General features: G+C 39.5%; 2 protein-coding genes across 14 annotated transcripts in view; both read right to left on the bottom strand.

Annotated features, from left to right (window-relative positions):
• Nucleotides 1-1,204: 1,204 nt before the first annotated feature.
• Nucleotides 1,205-16,690, bottom strand: LOC111253293 (neuferricin). 8 transcript variants are annotated; one of them, XM_022812475.2, is made up of 8 exons: nucleotides 16,535-16,690; nucleotides 9,117-9,285; nucleotides 4,260-4,378; nucleotides 3,942-4,005; nucleotides 3,236-3,392; nucleotides 2,899-3,069; nucleotides 2,596-2,687; nucleotides 1,205-2,360 (listed from the first exon to the last, which is right to left on the bottom strand). In XM_022812475.2, the coding sequence occupies exons 2-8, from the start codon at nucleotides 9,283-9,285 to the stop codon at nucleotides 2,248-2,250; spliced, it is 885 nt and encodes a 294-aa protein (XP_022668210.1). In that variant the 5' UTR covers nucleotides 16,535-16,690; the 3' UTR covers nucleotides 1,205-2,247. The 8 variants fall into 8 exon arrangements, with proteins under 8 accessions (XP_022668210.1, XP_022668212.1, XP_022668218.1 ...); XM_022812477.2 differs by having other exon boundaries at nucleotides 9,117-9,293; nucleotides 16,535-16,682; XM_022812483.2 differs by having other exon boundaries at nucleotides 9,117-9,180; nucleotides 16,535-16,630.
• Nucleotides 16,691-19,553: 2,863 nt separating this feature from the next.
• LOC111253292 (sodium-dependent dopamine transporter-like) overlaps nucleotides 19,554-21,496 on the bottom strand; it is a 67,342-nt gene continuing 65,399 nt past the window's right edge. For 5 of the 6 annotated variants that reach the window (XM_086992732.1, XM_086992734.1, XM_086992733.1 and 2 more), the window contains 2 exons: nucleotides 20,714-20,914; nucleotides 19,554-19,842 (listed from right to left, as the gene is read on the bottom strand). The gene's annotated coding sequence lies outside the window, so the exon portion shown is untranslated. The remainder of the gene's footprint in view (nucleotides 19,843-20,713; nucleotides 20,915-21,496) is intronic. The other variant, XM_022812473.2, reaches the window with a different exon arrangement.

Here is a 21,496-nt window from a genome sequence, read left to right as displayed (position 1 = left end):
ACTTTGCCTTATTGACATGCTTATTCTGCATACATGAATGTTGATAGGTGCGAATTAACAAGACCGTTGTTTAGGGATAGACGAGGTGATTTTCTAGAGTCAAAAGCTCGACTGTGTTTCAAGGATGTTGACCGAACAATCTAACAATACCTGCTTGAGTGCATAGAACTATTTTTAAGACTTTAGCCCGGTTTTAAGCAGCCGATTAAATGCGTTCGCTCGCGTCGGGATAGCTCATACGTTATCCGCAGCTTTTACAACTACTTTTCAACAAGACATAATCCGGAAATCAAATCACTTCCGATGACCACATAATTTTGTTTCACTCACAGATTTAATAATGGTGATGATTACGTTTAATAATTCTAAACATTCGTGGACTGCCCTAGAGTCCCCTTGCTTTCCTATAGATCTAGTGACCAATAATTGTTAGCATGATATATAGGCTGTAATTTAGCAGAAAAGATAATCTAACGCCTTTGCCGACCTTCATAAACCTTGGATTAATTCTGCGCTACTCCGGTCAGCCAGGTGGAATCTTTTCTATGTCGGCCGTTCACTGCAGCAGGAATCATATTGGTCATGTATTCACCTTGGTAGTTTTTTTTATTTGTGATAAACACTGTAAAGCAAACATCACTTTAGTTCATTCGAGCGTTAACTTCGGAACTTTACTCAAAGCGGATCGTGTCTACGGTAACATATCCCGTATAAAACTGTAAATTATATAGAAATTATAAGATATAAAAGAACTCTCTGGGAAAATAAAATCGTACAGTATGAGTCTTTTAAATAAATTTAACCGTGTGTAGAAAAGGATTTAAGTAAAGCATAAACATGTTGTTCCAAAAGGCTAAATGATACTTTGCAAGCAGGTTATAAAAGAAAGGCAAATGTCTTGCTTGCACATTTATCCGCCATATAGATGGTAGAATCTACATCAGGCAATCATCAACGTTGCCGAGGTACTGTAATAAAGGCTAAGTACGTGCTACTCGAAGATATTTTTAAACACTGGTAAAAAAACGCCAGCAAAATTCCCTACACTTTTGGAAGAGCTACCGGTCAACTCTCCAGCTGTTATTATTGTTATTGGGTCCAAGCTACTGAAGATTACTGCAAAGTAAGGTGCCACCAGGTGCCTTCGCAGGAAAGTGAAATTCGTGGAAGTAGAAAAACTCACTTGAAAAAAAACACCTGTCCATTTTGTTTAACTTAATAAATATCAATTTTATTATATTTGAGTTTATTTTACTATCTATATAGTCATTTGCATAGGTTAAATTTAGCATCTTGTTCACATTCATCATTTACCTTTTGAGGCGAAAATGAAAGCATATAAAAAACGACTTAACCGGTCGGTGTACTGAAAGAACCGTCATCTAAATATTTTAATTAATTTCGGCTGAAATGACCCAGTATGATTTTCAGGGAATTGCGATAAACAGGCTCATTAAGTTTAGAATTGGTCATTAAAAACGCTAGCCATGTGATATTTCCTCAGCAAAAGAGTTTTCAGCATCTTAGTAGGGTACATAATGTTGCAGGACGCTATGGTCGTGCCGGTTTGCTCATGATCTCATCCTTGAATTGATAGCTGTATGTACTATATAGCTATCAATTCTGAGTTACTTGCATTCGCAATCAGAGTAGAAAATTGCATTCAGCTTTAGAATTTCGTTGGGGCAGTATCTCTTAACAAGATTCCATTGGCATACGCTGAAGTTCAACCTGCTTAACAAGTTGGTCGTTTGACTTTCATCAAGACGATGTTTCTTACTGCCAAAAGACAAAAACACGTTTTGGTAAACGAACTCTTGCTTTGCTATTATATAAGCATACACTGTGGCACAATGGAACTCATAGAAAACTTTCGACTATTTCTCTATGCTTTGCATAAATTATCAAACGATCTTCACTTTCATACTGCTTATATCACCGCAGTTATAAACCTTACGTTTGTGAAGGTTTCTAGTAAGATAGGTTTTTAAATATATTCTATGGGAAAGGCGACGCACATTGATTGCATACGGTTGGTTTCAATTATGAATCAAATTAAACTCACATATTTCATATATCTTCAATACCGTATCAACAAGACGCATTAATATGTAGGGATGAGGTTGGCGTTGTACGGTTTTAATGTGTTACGAATGTTTTTTTCTTTTCTTCGAAAAAGAATGCCTTCGGCCTTGATGAACGTTTTGCCCTGTACAGAGGTCACTCTGGATATCACCACGTTGAAGACTACTTGAGTTTGCAGCTTTTAGATGACGGTTCACAATTGGGGTACTCCTTAAGGTTAGGATTTGACAGGTCACCATTATTCGTTGTAGCCGACGGATTGTCATACGGAGCGCCTGCACAAAAAGGATGTATAAAACGTATGATCTATGTGAAGATGTTTTACAGTGATTACGATTGGTTGATTCAAATACGCCAAAACTGCGCTAAGTACTGAACGTTGGGCGCTAGCGCTGTGCCCAATACCCTTTCTGAGCTTTGACATAAGATAATTTCGATTCTGAGAAACCGTCAAACATAAAAGAAATGCTGTATTTCGTGCAACTTGCAATTTTTTGAAACATTTTTTACCTGTAGTTCGGACGCAGACGCATCTTTCTTGACTCATTCCAGGGGGATGAAATCTGCGGGGAACTCCATCCCACGATCGCTCAATACCTCCGCTGTGAGGGGGAAGTAATCGGGCAGGATTTATAAACAGATATGTTAGATCAGAAGGTGCGTATCAGTTCACGGTTCGTTATGTGTAAGTTAAAATACAAAGCACTTAGCTTATGACGACAAAAATTCGTCAACAATATCTAACCGAATGAGTAGATATTTGTGGCCGAGGTCTTCTGCTAACGAGGTGTGGTTATGGCGTATACGAGGTACCTTTGATTACTGCACCAGACGCGATGTCCTGTTTTAGTGTTAAATTCTGAATTGCAGGGCGGGAACATCTTTTTCTGTTCATCTTCTTTGTCCTTAACGGCCTGAGCCCTAGACAACAGTTCCTCAATTCGCCGCAGTTCGGCGGTTTTCTCTCCGGTTATCGTGTAATACCTACAAAACTCACACGATAAATCCATATTAAAGGTTGTTGCTAAGTTTATAAGGTTGACCAATTTTTAGGGACATTACTAGGACATCCACTAGCAAAGAAGTTGCAATTAGAATAAATAATCCTTCATATAGTCACAATAAATAGGTAACTGAAAGCTGTGTTCACCTTCCAACAAGCTTTCCCATATAGGGGTAGTCTTTATGATACATCTCTATCCAGTTTGCCAAGCCAGCCACGGACTCTTCCGAAAGACCTGTTAAGTCATCTGTCAGACCAGTGTCAGAGAAGTCACCCGTGATATACGCCCGCGAAGCGTCTTTGCCTGTAATGACGCACGTTGATTATTATTTATAGCCGGAGTATCTATAGTTATGAAAATTAGGTCAACCAGAAACAAGCAGGCTAGCTTAAATAAAAACATAGTTACTAACTAAAATACGATGTTGTGTACTGAGAAGCGTACAATTATATGCATTGCCTGTATTTCCAAACTTAGAAATTAGCATTTTTGAACCGTGCCTATTTGCCTATAAAGATGGCAACCAAATAACGACGGGAAACCGATGAGGCTTTGTACCTGTAAACTTGTCAGCTGTTTTTATTAGTATCTACACCTGACAGACCACAGGTATAGGGTACAGATATTAAGACTAGACTTGGCACTATTAGTCAATTTGATTCAGCACGGTAGCAATAGCTATACAAGATGTGTCGGTAAGCTCAATGTTAATAGGGTTGTAAAAGTAGGACGAATTCATTTTCAGTAAGAAAAATAGCACCACGTTACATAGAAACGGCAAGAGAAAAAGCTGGAAGTGCCTTGATTATAGCGTGTTTAATAGGAGATACAATATAGCAGCCCGGTAGTTACCAGCAAAGAACGAATAACTGCCTCCTTCCCTGTAGTACTTCGCGCCTTTCTCCACGTCGTACACCTGGAAAAATTTGATTGCCTTTTTGGGATATTTTTCCACAAATCACGGTAAACTTGCTTATAAAAGGTCCTTGCCGAACAAAGGACGGTTCTGTTTCACAAGATACCGTTAAAGTAAAACGGGTTGACTGATAAAAAAAGAAGCTGTAGAGGCACAATTAGTACGAACTTCACGTATTTAGAAAAGACAAAATTACACGAAGCTTGCTTTTTTTCAGATGTTTTGTCGCTACGCGTTATTTATACTTAAATTACCTTCCCAAGAAGAGCTAGGTAAAGTCCCTTTGATCCCGTTTTGCCGTCATAGCGGGCCAAGGTGTCCGCGTTGAACATTCCTGGAGGCAGGCTGATTGATCTTAGGAGTGGAACATACGCTGAAAACCACGTATACTCGTATGTAGCATTATTTTGCAGCCTTATACATTGGTTTTCTGCGGTGTCTAAATACAAGTCCCTAAAAACTGTCATTTTCATTCTAAATATTATACTTTTCAGTTCAGAAGTATTTAAGCTAGTTTCATATGATGGTCGCATATCGGCTTTTACAGAAATCTGATTCCATTGATTTGCTTTTAAGTGATTGAAAAATTATCTCTGCATAACTTAGGGATGGCCTCTAGCTCTACCATGTTGTACTCTCAGAGTTTATTTTATAAGTTTTATAATAACCTAATTAATTGCAATATTTCGCTAATCAGATAGAGCTAAGTGAGAGCCAGTTCATTAATTTTAGTGTTTAACCGAAACTTCGATAATGTTTTTAAAATTTGTATTTCAATGACCGCAACTAAAACAGCATGCTGGTTATACCAATGATATTCTTCCTTTTGTAGCTAGAGCTATGCTTCTAAAAATAACGACAACCTTCCTGAATAAGCCCGACTTATATAGCTTTGTAAAAGGTAGAATATGGTCGGTAAATGATCTCTTACATAACTAAAGAAAGACTACAGTAAATTTTGTCATGACCATCATTGACAGTTCTAACGTTAGTCGACCTAAGCAATTCCTGATCGTCTTTATCCCGTATCCTTCATTAACCAACCGTTCGAGCTTTTCTTTCCGGTGTGTTTAGCTTGGATGTGGGCTGAACCCCATCTTCGCTTCACTGAAATCAATAAGGCACACATGGCAACTCAACAAATGGGACGTAAATGTAAAGAGTGGGCATAAACTGCGTTTTGTAACTGCAGGAAACCGAGATCTGCTTGAATGACTTCCAACTCAAAGAAGTTGGTGAGCTAAAGATGCGTAGGTTACTGGGCGTTGTTGTTTAATAATTGTGAGAATTCAGGTACAAGCTGACCATAAATAATACTCAGGCAGGGTTAAGGACGATTAGGAATATTTGACTGGCCCAAATCTGGCTATTATTAAGTTGGTGGACAGACTTTCGGGATGATGCGAATTTTAACTTTTAAAATTTTTATTTATAATTTAATTTAATAATGCGAAAATTAATTGTAGGCTTTATTCCACAAGACAGACGTATCGTTATGCCTGATCGACCTTCAAGCGACAAGAATGGTAGGACCACAATGTGTGTCAGAGAACCATTGGGACTGAGTATCCTGAGAGGCCCTGTAAAGACCCAGGCATATCAAACAAAAGTGCTGTATAATTCGCTCTAATGAGACAACCAACTAGGTACGCCCCCATTAAGATCTTTTATGATTCCCTGAACTGGTTAGTAACCAGCGAATTTCACGAATTACTACTGCAGATATCTTGCCTTGGGTCATTTACATAAGGTGTACCGTAGCCTCTTTGAAAGGCATTCTAGATGACGATGGGAACCTCCTGAATGGAGAGCCCTTCGGTTGAACAGACGACCTGTCAAATTCTAACAGTACTTAATTGCCTCTCACAGTTTGTGCCGTTTGCGTTTATGTTGCTGCATGAAAAGGGCATAGGTCTAAAGTAGCCTGAAGACGCAAACACACGAAGCTCCTTTAATTTTCATCAACGAAGAAATACTCGCGCGTTTATTGATATTTCATCGCTTAACGCTTAAATAGCTTAACGTACACGTTTGTTAGGTTGCGTAGCTTTAGATATGTATATCATCAGGCGGTTCGTCAACGGATTATTGGTAGTGGATAATTAGAAGGCTATTATGGGTAAGCTGCTAGAAATTCAGACAATAATACTTTAATGCTTGTGAACACGACGGCCATAGCAATGGCAGCAGTTGGCCTGAAAGTAATGAGAATATACGTTTTGTCGATTCAGGCAAATTCAGTAATACTCTAGCTATTACACAGGCCTGCACGTTGCTGCCATTTTCAGCTGTCGTTGTCACAGGGTGCATTTATGGTGAATTTACACACCTAACAGGGTCTGTTGTTGTCTTATGGATGGTTTGCGTGCATCTTCCCGAAGGAGCTGTATAATAATGCAACGTATTGTGTCAATGAGGCCATGTGAAAAAACCATTCATTCGTGTTATTCTGAAAGACTAAATAAATAATATTCCTTCTGAACAGACAGATAAATTGCGATACATTTCCTTATAATATCCTTTTAACGACAACCTATCCTAAACGATTCGAAACATTCGATAAAAGTTAATCCCATATTAACAGCATAGGCATATATACGCTATTTGGTTAACTGTAAGATTCCGAGCTTATACTCGTGGGGCATCCAGTTTGTGATATCACTCCAATATTCACAATCGCTAATTATAAACAGTTGTACCGATACCATATACAAGCAAACGCTGGCGCCATGCAGCGAGCAAGCTTGGAACTTGACCGCGAAAGGCTCGCACACTTCACACAAAGAAAACTATAAATAAGGAAATCATTTGAAATATGATAGGTAAGCCGAAGTATATATGTGTATATATATACACGAGGAACGTTTATTTCTGTAATGATAATGTGCTTCGATGGAAAAAAATTTAACCTACAGGTTGTAGGTTCTGAAGATGGACCAATTCAAACTTGAGCCCTCAGGCCATCTCCCATTGATATACTGTGTACACAGGTACATTGCACATATTGTTTGTTAGTATATAAATTATAAGCAACATATGCATGAGCATTATATTAAAAAGCGTGAATTGGATTCCAGAAGCGTATTGATGACTAACTGCTATGTGACCCTGCCGCGTACTCATGACTGTGCATTTTTTTGCAGTGGATTGCACATGTCAGTTTCCTGTCTGTATTCATGTTTTCCAGTTTCACTAAACATGCAAAATCGCGGCATTTGTATTGGTTCAAGTCCGATGCTCAGCACGATCGTAGGAGCCATCATTTCAGAGATCAGGATGCGGCAACTCGGTCGATCTGTGAAGTTGTAAAAAATTTACTTTCGTCAACGCTGGCAACGACGGCACAAAATGCGACAATAAAGTGTTTTAATGTTTAGAAGATAATTTAAGACGAAATGAAATGAAGATCGTGACTAACGGTTGGTCGTTCGCGTCGGGCAGACCATTCTCTTCATTTATGCGTTCCGTAGAAGCATATCGTCATCTCTGCATACAACGGCGACACGGATGCCAGGAGTCTTCTTCGGAAGAGGAACATCTTAGGCTGCACTAAACGTGTATTACTCATATATCAATTTTTTCCCCTCTTTCATTTAGTATACAGAGCCATTCATAAAATGCGGCGGCGAAAATCAGTCGATAAATGTTAAAATGAAAGCGTTCTTTGTATGTACAGAGAAGACGACGTTGAACTGGCTAACACCTGACCTAAGTAGAAATAAGGCCGGTCAGCTGGCCGCACAGCGAGTTCTGGAGCCCGTTGAACTTTCATTACTAAAAAGCGTGGTCTAAAATGGATAATGCATCTCGGATACGAGCGGCCGTTGAAGGCCAAAGGCCGACGAAGATTATTTACCTGTCCGTCTATTGGACTGATGGAGCGGTGAAGGTACTCGGGTGAGCAACATAGCGCAACGTTTCAGAAGCAAGGCATCGTCAACTCGTTCTTCTAGTCAGACTTATCCAGTCCTCATCGTATCTTTTATCCTGCTATCAACTAATGGAACAGCAGCATGCTTTGTCGCCAGACATCATTAAGCACTTCAGGTACCGAATCGATGTAAAGGGCATGCAGTCGTGCCGGAAATGGTGCCGCGTAGCTGGCGTCCGCAGCAGTCTCACTGACGATCGGCATTAACGCGATGGTGTCACGCCGCTATTGCAAGGTCGGGAAGTATAGCTAACGCGTATCGAACACTAGACCGCAACCGTTGGCAATGCGCCTTCTATGATAGGCTGTGGCTTGGCTATCGAATACACCGGACGAGCGGAAGCGCTGCAATGCATATTTGGTCATCAGGTACTAGACGATTGTAAGAAGATCTTTTAATAAAATATTTCCATTGATTCCATCAAGTTGCAGCGATGGCCGTTCATGTCCGAGACACACACTATCGAAGAGAAGCTGCGAATTTGCAGCATTAACATTTAAATCATCGAATTCAAGTTGAAATGACATAAGGCCTTATTTGCCAAAATACCAAGGAAACAGTTTTTATATAATTTATATATATATATATATATATATATATATATAAAGTTCCCTTAGGTATATCATTTTGGCAGGTTTTTAGCACGCGGGTCTCCCGTCCACCTCTCAGCTTTCGAACTGTCATAACCTACGATCAACGTGCGCTAGTGAGGATTAATATGTACAAGAGAGCGAGGCTAACCATAAGCGAACTAAAATAAACATTAACCGAAAAAGCAGTGGTTTAATCAGGGCTGTGTATACCTCTCCAGATGGTCAAACGAGTGCCCAAGTGCGCAATAAACCCAAATCTTAATCGGGTATCTTAAAAAGTATCTTATGACAGTTAAAAAGTGCATGGTCCTCACGCAATATTTAAAATAAAATTACCTATTTTTTTTTAATGCTGCATGAACTTCTTCTCATGAACGAATTCTCTTCTTGATAAATATTGCGCTATTTCCATTATATAGAAGGCTGGGTCGTTGTCTAAGACATTTAGCAAACCCTGAACCTATAGAAAACTGGTAATGCTATATCTTCGAAGAAAATTTGTCTAAAACATATGTAATATTTGAATAATTCAAACACAAAGTAATTTGTTTAATATTTAGAACATAAAACTGAACGTGCCACTTACGTTGCATTGAAGACACGAATTGACTCGTGATTTTTTTGTAGTGCATTTCGAGGATGGCGGTCGCCTGCGGGAAACGATTCTGGACTTCAGGATAATAGTAATAAAGCGAAACTCCAACAGAGCAGATAAGAATCGCGTAAAACCACGTATCGCACACCTTTCGACTCATCTGAAGGACTCAATAATTACCACATTATGTATTTGTCGTATTCATCCTATCTGGCATCAAGGTAATAAAACTACAGAGAAGAGCTTAGTGAAACGGCCTGCTATTGATCGCATAACATGAAAAGTTCAGCTTGAAAAAGCTAGCTGAAAAATCATTCTACATATTTTTTTTCCTTTAGCCTAAAAAGTCTACTCTAATTTAGAACATATTGGTTACCCTAACGTCAAGTAGTTTCTGTAATTCTGTTAATAATAGCTACTGTGATGAGATTCATTTGATTATGGTAGACGCAGAGCAAACACCGGCTGTACAACAGACGCGAATCGGTTTCAAAAACAATATCTATTTGAGGGGTACGACATTTACTAAACCACCATACTGTCAAACTGTACAGCCGTTTACATAAAATGGATGGACTATTTAAAGTTGCGGGATCTTAAATTGGATTGGTTTTAAATTGTGCTGAATCTCAGAAAATAGAAAGTAGACCAAACTGTAAGCACGCCACTTTAAACATTGAATTTGAATATCAGTAACATGTATTCTGCAATAGTGCACTCGTTAATATGTCCAACATAAATGGTGGGTTTTTTTTTTAACTTGCGGCGACTTGATTGCAACAAGGAAGTCCATTGAAACTTGCTGAAACGTTTGTATTTATTTGTCTTTAGCGTCAGATTTAAGTAGATACAATCTTAAAACGAAAGACACCGACAAGGAAATTCTACCTCGGATGCTATGACTCATTTATCAGACTAAAAGTTTTTATAAAATGCGGTTAACTTTGTCGGGCAAAATTAACGTTTTTCGGATTACCCCTTACATAGTATAGTTATTAGCAAAGGTGCGTGTGAAGAGTTTTTATCGTACTTTTACACTGACAAGGATTACCATTTTGTCCCTTTTACCCTCTAGTTCGGATCCAATTGAAGCATGTATAACCAGTTATACATACAACGAGCAAAACCGTACTCAACAGGGAACTCGTTCAACACATTCGGTTACGAATGAACGACATCTGAATGGGTTTGTGCAAATTCTTTGAAAAGGGCTTAGACAGACCGTGGCTTTTCCAAGGAGAAATTTTTGCTCAGGGTACGGTGTAACTATGAGAGATTGCTATAAGTATTAAAATAAGCCTTTACAAAATGTATTTGTCAATAATAAAAATCAATTTTACTGATATTCAATTTTTTAAGAAACTAGTGGATGGACGATCCAGCAATCGCCAGTACATAGTGTCATTTGACAACAGCGTAGGACCACGAGCTTGCGCCAGTGGTGCCCAGGATCGAGGGTCTTGATATATCGCCAATGACTTTTGTTCTCATCTCACACTCATCCGTATCTAGGCGTTCCGGTATAATAAGAACACTTTACACACCTTTCTTGAAGTTTTAAATAGTGAAATTTAGCGTCATAACGCAAATGGTGCGCGTGCAAGCATTGAGAAGCTTTCCGACCGTACGCCCTATCGCGCAAAGTATAATGTCCGATATTCACTTAAAGTTATACTGAAAAGTATTCAGTGTCACTCGTTTAGCTCAGGAATTGTGACCATCAAACGTCGCACAGTCCTAACCAAAACAGTTCAATATAATGGAAAACATGGATACGGACTTCAGATGCACGGGGTTTCTTATAGATCTACATGTATGTGCCGTAAGTGTCACGTGCAACGACTATGGAAATCGCTGGGAAGTCGTATTTCCTTTCTGCTACTAACGTTATTTCGTCCATAGCGTTTCACTTGCGTGCATAGTATATTTTCGAATATATAGTCTGGTTAGACAAAGCGACCTTGACATTACACAGTAACGCGCAAGAATAATGAAACTCAATTTGAAAATATCTGGTCAATTTGCGGAGCTTTTGCAAAACGTACCACATTTTTAGATCACTCTGTGTTGGTACCATAACTATTATTATTTCTCTTATTAAGCAGATAATAATAACTTAACCATTCTAGCATGATGTGACGAAATAACTGGAGCTGGAAAGCAAAGTGACCCCTCCCAACCGTCACAATATAGATCTGTCGGTCATTGTGCTATAGAACGAAGACCTTTACGGGCGAGACGTGGTATTTTCTAATACACACTGTCAGAACACTGATGGTCAGAGGGCTGCGGCATGATACCATTATGACACAGATGTTGTCTGCTGAGTTTGGTGAGGGGAAAAGGTTTCATACAACTGAAGTTGAAACGAATTGTCTTCTGACAGACAGCCGACCTGGTAGCTTTCACAAACAGTTCGTTAAACGAGGTTGTCGTTTGTGTCACTGCAGACTTTTAGTCAGCATTATTTGACGTACGAGTAGTGAATAGATAGAAAGCATAGATGTAAACTGAAGATCACTATACTAAGATCTCTCGCAATGTTTCAAGTGTTCGAAAAGTCAAATTCATTTGGGTCAGGATTTCGAAGCAAATAAAAGTTGTCTCGAAAAAATAAACAGGAGAGGGGGAATATTAGCGCTGTCAAAAGCAAAGTAGAGACTCTAACGAACCAGTTTAGATACACATATGCCTATAGAAAAGTTGTTTACTTTTGATGCAAAACAACAGCGCTTGAATAAAAATGTCTTTAATTCTTATTCGGTTTATTTCATCTCGTTACTTATAGAACATACGACATTTTTCTAATAGCAGAAAAATTGTTAGGCTAACAGATTCGTGGTTTTCACATCTTGGAGGAAAAATCGTTCGAAACTATTCCCAGAAAAGTGCTCAAGACCAGACCTCATACTCTAGCCCTACTGGAGTGTCTCATTATCTAACCACTAAGCTTTGGTGCATAGAATTCCGCTTCCGTATATCAGCACCAGATAGTTTCGACAGCAGTAGTCAGGTAAACAGAGCAACTTAGTTAGTCTTGGGCGATACTAAACTAACGTAAAGCTGCCAGCTAGGATGAGTCAAGTGTAGTGCGGCTTCTACCTTCAAAATGATTGAGCATGGAAAACTAAAGCCGTTTAGTTTTAATAGCTTAGCTAAAAGAAGACTCACCGTGGCAGCAACGTCAAAAGCCATAACGGTAACGACAACAGCGGCGACGAGAAGCCCAACGCTTTATATGTGGAACCATTCACGACATAGAGCTAATCGAGCCTCGTTTACGTGGCCCAGGCAAGACGGACCCAGATGTACGGGCAGTGGCCCCATTCAGCGGGGACTCGCGAGTTTTGCACTTGAGTCCAACGGCGTCTTCGTCCACCGACGTCTGCCAGCGCTAGTGTCTCGTGCTCGTGACATCAACGATTGCCAAACGCGTTGCAAACTGGTAGTACGACCGCGCGTTGCATTTGCCGGTTTTAGGGGGGTAAGTCTGCTGATGGCAGGTCACCCATTCCAAACTCAAGCGCTCGGCACATGCTAATTCGGTCATTTTGTGCGTCGACCGTCGACCCAACTTCGAAGAAAGAAAGAGCAAAACATGAAGCCGATGGGAGCTAACTGCCTCCAGATTGCAACTGTTGAGAACAGTACCCCCTGCAGCTCGTCTGGTAGACTACCCATCTTGATGAGCTTTAAATTTTTATCGGTGAGGGATGTAGAAGCAATGTTTAGTATAGGCAATGGTATAGATAGCAGCTTGTCCGACGAACAAAGCAGTTCCGAGTAAGTTCGGAACTTAGAAAAATAATACTTTTCCAAGTAAAGCATAAAGAATACTTTGATTAACACATATGTGTGTCTGGAAGATTAATTGCTGGCGCGTTTTTACATTACGAATTCGAATCAATCTGCTAGCCACACGATATGTAAAAAACCCATTTATTTTTAAAGTCGAAGGCGTGGGGTGTAGACATATCCACTCCATGATAGCAGATGTGATTCGCTATAGAGGCTATACGTGCAGATGACTCATTTAAGAAATAATTGGTGTAGACGTTATTTGCGTGCAGTTGGGATTCTACAGAACGACGCTAAATTTGACAGGCACATTTTGGTAATAGTCGGTGCTTCGCAGGCGAATTAAAATAACTTACGTTAAATTTAGTATAGGTACGATGTATTGATACCGGATAAAAGTAGCTATAAGATTTCAATGTTTTCGTCGAATCTAAAGAAACAGGTATTTCAAATAAGTTCCTTCTCTTTTCCATGTGTACATAGATTCAATACATCAACACACTTCAGCGTACACTGTTGACAATGAAAACTGATGATTCCAACTACAGCTACAAATCAAATTTACTATCTAAGCTATATAAATATGAGACTATATAGTTATCTAAATTGGATGGCCTTAACTGTATTACGTCTTATCAGACCTTCTCACAATATCGAAACCTCTCCAAAATCTTTCAAAAGTTTTACTACAATATAGTTAGGTTTCTTATTTTTTAGGGGTGTTTTGCAATAGCCAAAAAAAAAAGGTACTATGTAGCTTAACTTAGGCTAGTTTCAAAGCAGTAACCAGCTCTCTATTGCTATAGAGTCATTTTACGAAAGGACTGCCTTACAGGCCGCTTCCGTCCAAGGAACATTTTAGGTAATATCAAAAACGCTTCGCTGAGTCACTCTGTTGTGCACAAAAATCGATTGTCCTTCCCCGTGGCCTATTTTTGCACCTCATATCGAAGGCACGGCAAAGGGTGCTTTCGCGAAAGAGGTAGAACAAGCTTGTATGCTTTCGTCTGTTGTACAAATGGTTCATGCGGAAGGCGGTATTGTTGGAAAAATAGCTACCTATATAAATAGCTTAGAAATTATCAAGTCCAAAATTAAAGCTTAGCAATGCACGGCCTAATTGTTGCCGAAAAAGTAGTAGATTACCGTTTTTTTCTCCGATAACATCTAAGAAGCTACATTTAAGCTTACAGTTTTGACAGATTGCCTGTGGTTTCTCTTTCTCGCTCCAAATCGCAGTCACGTCACTAATTGTGCTACAATGGCGCAGTTAGCTGTCTTATCTCCTGACTTTCAATTCTGGTCACTGTCGTTTTCCTGGGTCTTTTCCTGAAGATACCGCTGCTGTTGGCGTCGGCACAATGTTCAGCATCAATTGTCGCTGTGAGCTTTGTGGGGCGATTTTTTAAAGCAGACTCGAAGCAAGAGAAATTACAGCGTAGAACAAAAATGAGACCACGCTACTTTTCTTACACTGTGTTCCTCAAGAAATTTTACTATAGCCCGATACTCTGTGGGAGGGCCCAGTGCAAGCTTACTAATGAGCACCTTGTACGGCTACGGAGGTCTTTGAACGTTCGACTTCACCGTGTCCAAATGTTCGCGACTGCTGACGAATGTAATTAATACAAAATCGTACAATAAATGAAAAGGTATTTATGGCTGACAAGCAGCGCACAGAATTACATAAGTCAGTGTCTTCAGTTAATTAGATGAAGGTAAACCAAAGTGATGAAGTAATTTCCACTGTTCGAAACGAATTTTTCCAGCCAGCCGGTTACTCGTCCATACTATTTTGCTATATTTACGATACTGGACACAAGCGACCGGACCCGCTGGAACACAATGGTTTCACACAGAGTGCGAACACAGAGCTCAATAAGCTGGCTTAGTAAGCAGGAGGTTATCAAATCAGACCTATTTGTTTTTGGGTCGCTGTTTTTCTGATACTTTTATAGACAGTAGATTCGGAGATAGGCTCCGTCGAAGTACTCAAAGTAAGAACGCTCTGGAAGCAAATGATTCCGCCGTCGACAAGGAAACAAAACTCAACTAATCTGAGCAGATCATACCGGATCAACAAATAGACACCTCAGCAGGTTTGCTATACTCTTGACGTAACTGCTGCCGCACGGCTACCTACTCAATGGCATCTAATGCCGTCGCACACACTACTGTTAATTCAAATTCAATGAGCCCAAGGGATTTCTGGCAACGAATCAGCCCTTTGCTCATGCTTGTGAAGTCAAGTGACAGTTCTAAAACTCCAGCTAAAAAGATTAGAAATGAAAGATAATCTAACTAGCTACTGAAAAAAGTATTAAAACAGAATATTCGCCTTGATAAATAAAACATATGATTCGAAGGGGGTCAAAGGGGGGTGCTGGGCGAAATCAAAATAATTTCTTTCATAAAAAGACGCAAAAATAAGTACAGTTACACTAAACATATTACTCGACTCATTACGAAGTGTTATCCGAAGTATCAGCGCGCTCAGCTGCACGCGTTCACTATGATTTTTGGATGGTAAATCCAGTGAAGTTATAAATCCATCATAAAACAATCTGTTACAAAATGGTTCTTCGAACATTGTTTTTTTCTACCGATGGCTACTCAATATAAAGGTGTGTATTTATTTGATCGAAAGCAAGAAATTTTTATCCATCCAAAATGTGTAAGTGATATCGTGCTTGGCTGATAATTTAAATCTGCAAAATTATGACCATTTCAAAGATAGGTCTTTCACAATTTTTTCATAATATTTAAAAACTGGCCGATTTTAACGCCGATAGTCTTGAATAAAACAGCTCATCTTGTTTGGTCATCTTCTTTGAAAATAATATGAACTATTTCTATTTTTAGTTTCTTTCTATATTGAGTTTCTTTATATATTAAAAGTGAAAACCAAAAGTACAAAATACATTAATTAGATTATGAAATAAACACAAACAATAAAAGATACATCGATGCAACAAGTTCTTCGTTTTTTTTTTCTATTTCTGTGAATGTTGAAAACTTCAACTGTTTAAACTTTTCTTAAAAACTTTTCATACTCTCTTTACCTCTAAATAAAAATAAATTATAATAATAATAAAGAATAAATTATAATTCGAAACTGCAAAGTTCCTATGAATAAAGTCAGTTACATATATTAAAAAAAAATCACAGCATATCGTTGCAGGGAACGGAATCGGTCGTTGCCGTGCTCATGCTAGCATATGCCAATAGGCCGAATTTTCCTTTTCTCAAAACCATATTTGACTCTGACTGCCAAGTTTGTGTGCATCTGTCAGCAGAACAACAATGAATCAATGACGGATAACACTACCTAAATCGTCAATTACAGGGTTACACCTAGTTCTCACAGGTTTATAACAAATCCTATGACAGCTTTTTTGCGACGAGACAACGCAGTTCTAGCACACGTCAGCAGATTCGTGTCACAATAAGTAAAAGCGATATCAATTATAGAGGAAATCGATTATCCAGCAAAACAAAATCGCGTAACGTAATCTCTATCAGCGGGTGACTTCTTCCGCACGATCTAGTTAAGTATTGCAAAAGGAAGTATTGATGTTAATGGCATGTTGTTCATAACAAATTTTACTCACTTAAAGTTTCTATACGTGCGTAGGTTTGCTATGCTCTTGACGTTACTGCTGCCGCACGGCTACGTACTCAATGGCATCTAATGCCGTCTCACACACTACGTTAAAATCCACGTTGACGAAAGCGGCCGATTTCGTCTGTATGGGTGAGGGAAACACATGACGCTGCCGCGCTGATGAGGCTGGGTGAGGTAGTAGCAGTAAGGGGGACTGAAGAATGACAGGTAGATGAAGGGAATGACTGCGAGTTTGGGAGAAGGTTACCTGCTGTTGGTGTCGTTTGTTGCAGAGAAGCGGTATGGTTAACGTCGCTGAGCAGGTCGTAAGTTAGCCTTAGGGTTGTTGCCTGATGATAGGTCCTGGGCCGTCAGCAACAAGATAAGGAACGGCCACGGCCGGCAAACGAAAACCGAAATCAGCTGTGCCTGTGACGTCAGTGTGAAGTTGCCTGAAGAGGTGCTCCTTTCAGCAGGAGCGAGAAGGCGGTAGACGGTAGTTTACGATAAAAGCTTTCATTTGCCGCTAACTGAAATCTTGACCATCGAGACACGTACCAAAGCAATGAGACGCATAGACGAGCAGCGGGCAAATGGGGAAAAGCTCGAACTGAGGTGCGAAATGATGTACAAATGTCGTTTTAGAACGCTATAGGCGTATTTTATTTAATCGAAGTTAGACTAAAATGGGCCTCTTGGGTCAAAATTACATTAAAATGACTACAGGCCTATAGCCAGAAATTGAGAAACGTATGAGTTCAGTAAGTATTGCAGTTGGAAAATTCTGGCTAAAATCCCACACAACCGTGACAAATACCTGGTGTAAGGCCCGTCGTTTGAGATCGATTCGTGTATTGGCCTCAAAGAAAACCTTAAAAACGAAATAACTGCTGTACGTTTGATTGGTATCTAAACATTCACCGTGCATTCTTCCAACAAAGAGAACCTCTAGATTTTTTGGTGCACAATTTTTTTGACAGCTGACTTTTGCGCAACCTTAACCAACATTTTGGGATCAGCTTAGCCTTTATCAATACCCCCAAACGCGGTAGATATAATCAAGCTATCGACGCTCTGTATATGCATCGGCCCTTGTCCAATTTGCCTTTCGTAACATCGGTTAGATGCAGAAAAAAATGAAACTCAAGAAAGGCCATAGTGTAATTTACTCTAAAACATTATATTCTTTATCAGATATCATGTGTTATATTTCACTTTCTGGATAATGAATCCTAGGTGAATTTTACACTCTCGGTCGGTTACTTTTTACGGTACGGTATACTTCAGAAGGGTTGCGATATTCCTATCGTCTATTACAGCAGAGCTATGCTAATCTTGGACCGTCGATTGCAACATAAAGCCTAACATATTATCGACATTAGATCTAAGCTTGTTACAATTTACATAACATTTCTCCGGATGCTACATAAATTCAAATTTAATTAGCCCAAGGGATTTCTGGCAACGAATCAGCCCTTTGCTCATGCTTGTGAAGTCAAGTGACAGTTCTAAAACTCCAGCTAAAAAGATTAGAAATGAAAGATAATCTAACTAGCTACTGAAAAAAGTATTAAAACAGAATATTCGCCTTGATAAATAAAACATATGATTCGAAGGGGGTCAAAGGGGGGTGCTGGGCGAAATCAAAATAATTTCTTTCATAAAAAGACGCAAAAATAAGTACAGTTACACTAAACATATTACTCGACTCATTACGAAGTGTTATCCGAAGCATTAGCTGTTGTTCATAAAAAAATTTTACTCACTTAAAGTTTCTATACGTGAGGTAGGTGTAATGAATATATAAAATAGATACGACGTAATACCGGCTTCTGCATATGTGTAGGCTCTCTCATATGTTGGGTTTATTAATAGGTATTTTAGAATGGAATGGACTTCGTAAAGATAGTATCTTTAAAAAAAGATAGACAGAAATACGTGTCCATAAAGCGATAAGGCAAACCCTTTTCGAAAAACTTTTTGCGTTTGGTCTTAGTATTTTTTAATAATGTTGCACGTACATTGCTCTCTAGATAGGCTCCAGCACAGGATGTGTGAGAGAAACTGAGCTTATGCCCCTGCAAGATTTACGCGAACAAGAAAGTTCTAAACAACACCAGATGCTTAGACCTTAGCTGTATGGGGCATATTGTTCATCGTATTGTTAGCGTTAGTCCTACTTGCAAAACACTCACAACTGTAAATATCGAGCATACCGGTATTTAGCATCGGGACTACCTAGTTGTCACAACATTTTTATATACATTTGTAACCTATATATTAATTCAAATACATGTATTATACATTAGATGATAGAAACGGTGCCACGGAACTCTAGATGCTGCAGCATTCCGCGTAACATCATATGGAAGATCGTCTTCACGATCTTTTCTAAATTTTTATTACACATTTATGGCGGACGCATGTTTTACCTCGCATAAAAAGGTGCACCTTTTTTTTTATCAAGTGGGTGGGCAACGTACTCGAACGGTTGCATCCCATGTCATAAACTGGCTTTATAAGACTGTACTTTATTTTGACGATTTGACAGATGAAGCCTTAGTGCAACACATCGGAATCTGTGAGTTTTGAATAAAAAATCACTAATGATCTCACAGATGGGTCTTTCATGCCGTCACGGCATGGAGCCTCGCTGCTACGGAGAATCTGTGCTTCCCCTTCGCGACATTGTCTACAGGCTTAGAACTTGTAGTCCTTGCTTTGCAGCGAACGTTAAGTTCTAGATAAGACACTTACTGAGTAGTTGACGAAACCCGTAAGCGCTACTTTGCGCAGCTTCAGAACATACTTTTTGGCTGTTTTGAGTTAATAGCTATCAATTGGGGCCTTTTCGTCGGGGCCGCTAGGTGTTAAGCATAGATGGCCTGCGTACAGCCAGACTTCAAGGTTTCCCCGTTTACGACGTCGTGGTAAGCCATTAACAACGAGCATAAACAGCGGTTGCGTCCTAATCATTGTCTATTAGATGTTCACTTGAACATCTTACGAAACAAAACGAAAGTTAATAACTTTTATGACACAACATTTATTATACACTGTTCTTATTGTTCATAGAACATATAGAAAACTTGTTTTGGTAAACTTGTAGAGCTCCTCGCCACTTTACCGAGGCAAGTTAATCAACTGTAGTTGCAGATGATACAATATGAACATCTCTAGTGAAGTAGTTGAGATTTCGATGTAAGTAGAAATATCGCTATGTCAAAACAACGCATAGGCTTCATGTGATATGGAGCCAGAAACAGTGCCTTAAAAGCGGTACCAGGTGGTCACCTTTCGCCTGTGGTATGGGATCTGTAATGATTTATACAACCAATTAGAACTACTGAATAAAGTTTCTTGACGAACATATGCAAGTTCTTCGAATAAACATATTCCTTGTTCATATACTTAAGTGGTTTTCAACTTCTATTAAATAACATTATCCAATCACATAAGTCTGAATTATTATTGAATTTTGCTACAGCTTGTGTTACAGTATACATTGTAGGGAGTTGTGAATCATACCCTACGGATAGTCAATTACCGATGACCTTTTTGCTGTTCTTTTTCAGGCCTACAAATACCTATAATTTAAACACCCTTTCACACCCTTGTTCTACTAGTGATGGCCAACATAGAGTTCAGCACGCAACGCTTAACATGCATGTAAGACTCAATCAATGCTCATTAACGTGTTCTTCTATACATCTGGGAACAAGATGGTTCATCGCATTCGAAAGTGTACAATAGGCGTGGCCATATGCCCATCTAACGAAAAAGGTATCGGTCTTGCCAGGACACTGTCGCATCATGTATGATTTTCAACATTAGCTGACTTCGACTTTGGTCCCGACAGCACGTGGACAATGCGTTGAAACGTCTAGGTTGTTCCGATGACCTGTCCCTCTATCTACCTGTTCATATTAAATAGGTAGATAGACGGACGGGCAGGCCGAAGCGTTTTTCGTTGTCTTTCTCTAGCCACAATTTGAATTCTGTATACGTCAAGCAAGCCTATTGAAAACCTCGGTGAGTAAAAGGTCACATGGACACATTTAAGTAACACAGTATTGCTCGTTTAAACCAACATGTCATAAAGAAAAGTACATTTTGACCCGCAACGGCAGAACGTATGGATCATCCTTGTGAATAGGCACTTCTCTGACGCGCGTTCCCTACTGACCCTTTGCGAAGATGAATAGTAAACAGGCGCAGTAAGTCGATTGAGCAGCGTGGGAGCGGCACTGCCTATCTGAAGGTAAGGAGGACAATGAGCTGAAATGACCGCGTCGCGCGTGGCCCGACTCAAGTTCCAGCGATCGCGGTCTGATTGGAGCTCCTTCGCGTACAGAGCGTGTCGATGAGCTGCGTCGTAGTAGTACATCTGTACAGAAAGCAAATTGCAAATTATGCACATCGAATGATGATGAAACCCGCTCTTCCAATGTTGTCGGATGGAAGTATTTAGCAGACGAGAATTTATCAATGGCTAACGTAGAATGTACCTATGAAAATCGATTGCCGAAAGCTTAATTAGACTTGAACAAAATGGACAAGCTTCCTCTGAACAATCGTCTCTCGACTCATAAATTTGAATGCTAACGAAAAACCCAAAAGTTACTTCAGGGCTAGGTCCGATATATATCTGGTCTGAAAGCCCAATATATGGTTATGTCGTGGATTAACGTTGGCAGCTTGGATATTTGTTTGCTCATTCTACGGAAAATGAATTCAATGAATAGACGTTTATGGCCGACGCGGCAAGGCAAATCTCTAAAATATGGGGAAATTTCTGGGCTTTTTTTGATTGGAATTGACGCCATAGCACAGTTGTGAGCTGCCCGTCGTTTACAGTATATGGGTAGCTTCTTTGTTCTGTCAAAAACTACTAAGGCACGGAGGCCTATGGATGCGTTAAAGGGCAGTTGAAGACGCAGTCCACTGAGGATTTTCCAAGTTGTATTTC

The sequence above is a fragment of the Varroa destructor genome, unplaced genomic scaffold, assembly GCF_002443255.2.
Source record: "Varroa destructor unplaced genomic scaffold, Vdes_3.0 BEIS01000006.1, whole genome shotgun sequence".
Lineage (NCBI taxonomy): Eukaryota > Metazoa > Arthropoda > Arachnida > Mesostigmata > Varroidae > Varroa > Varroa destructor.
Note: the sequence above shows the minus strand (reverse complement) of the source record. Positions and strands in the feature narration are given on the sequence as shown.

Bases quoted from the DNA above. Each gene is read 5' to 3' on its own strand.
- LOC111253293 (XM_022812474.2), bottom strand. From the start codon at position 12,320: ATGGCTTTTGACGTTGCTGCCACG. The intron at 9,286-12,296 runs GTGAGTCTTCTT...TGAGTCCTTCAG, and splicing joins CTTTTGACGTTGCTGCCACG to ATGAGTCGAAAGGTGTGCGA. The intron at 4,006-4,259 runs GTAATTTAAGTA...AAATTTTTCCAG, and splicing joins ACCTAGCTCTTCTTGGGAAG to GTGTACGACGTGGAGAAAGG.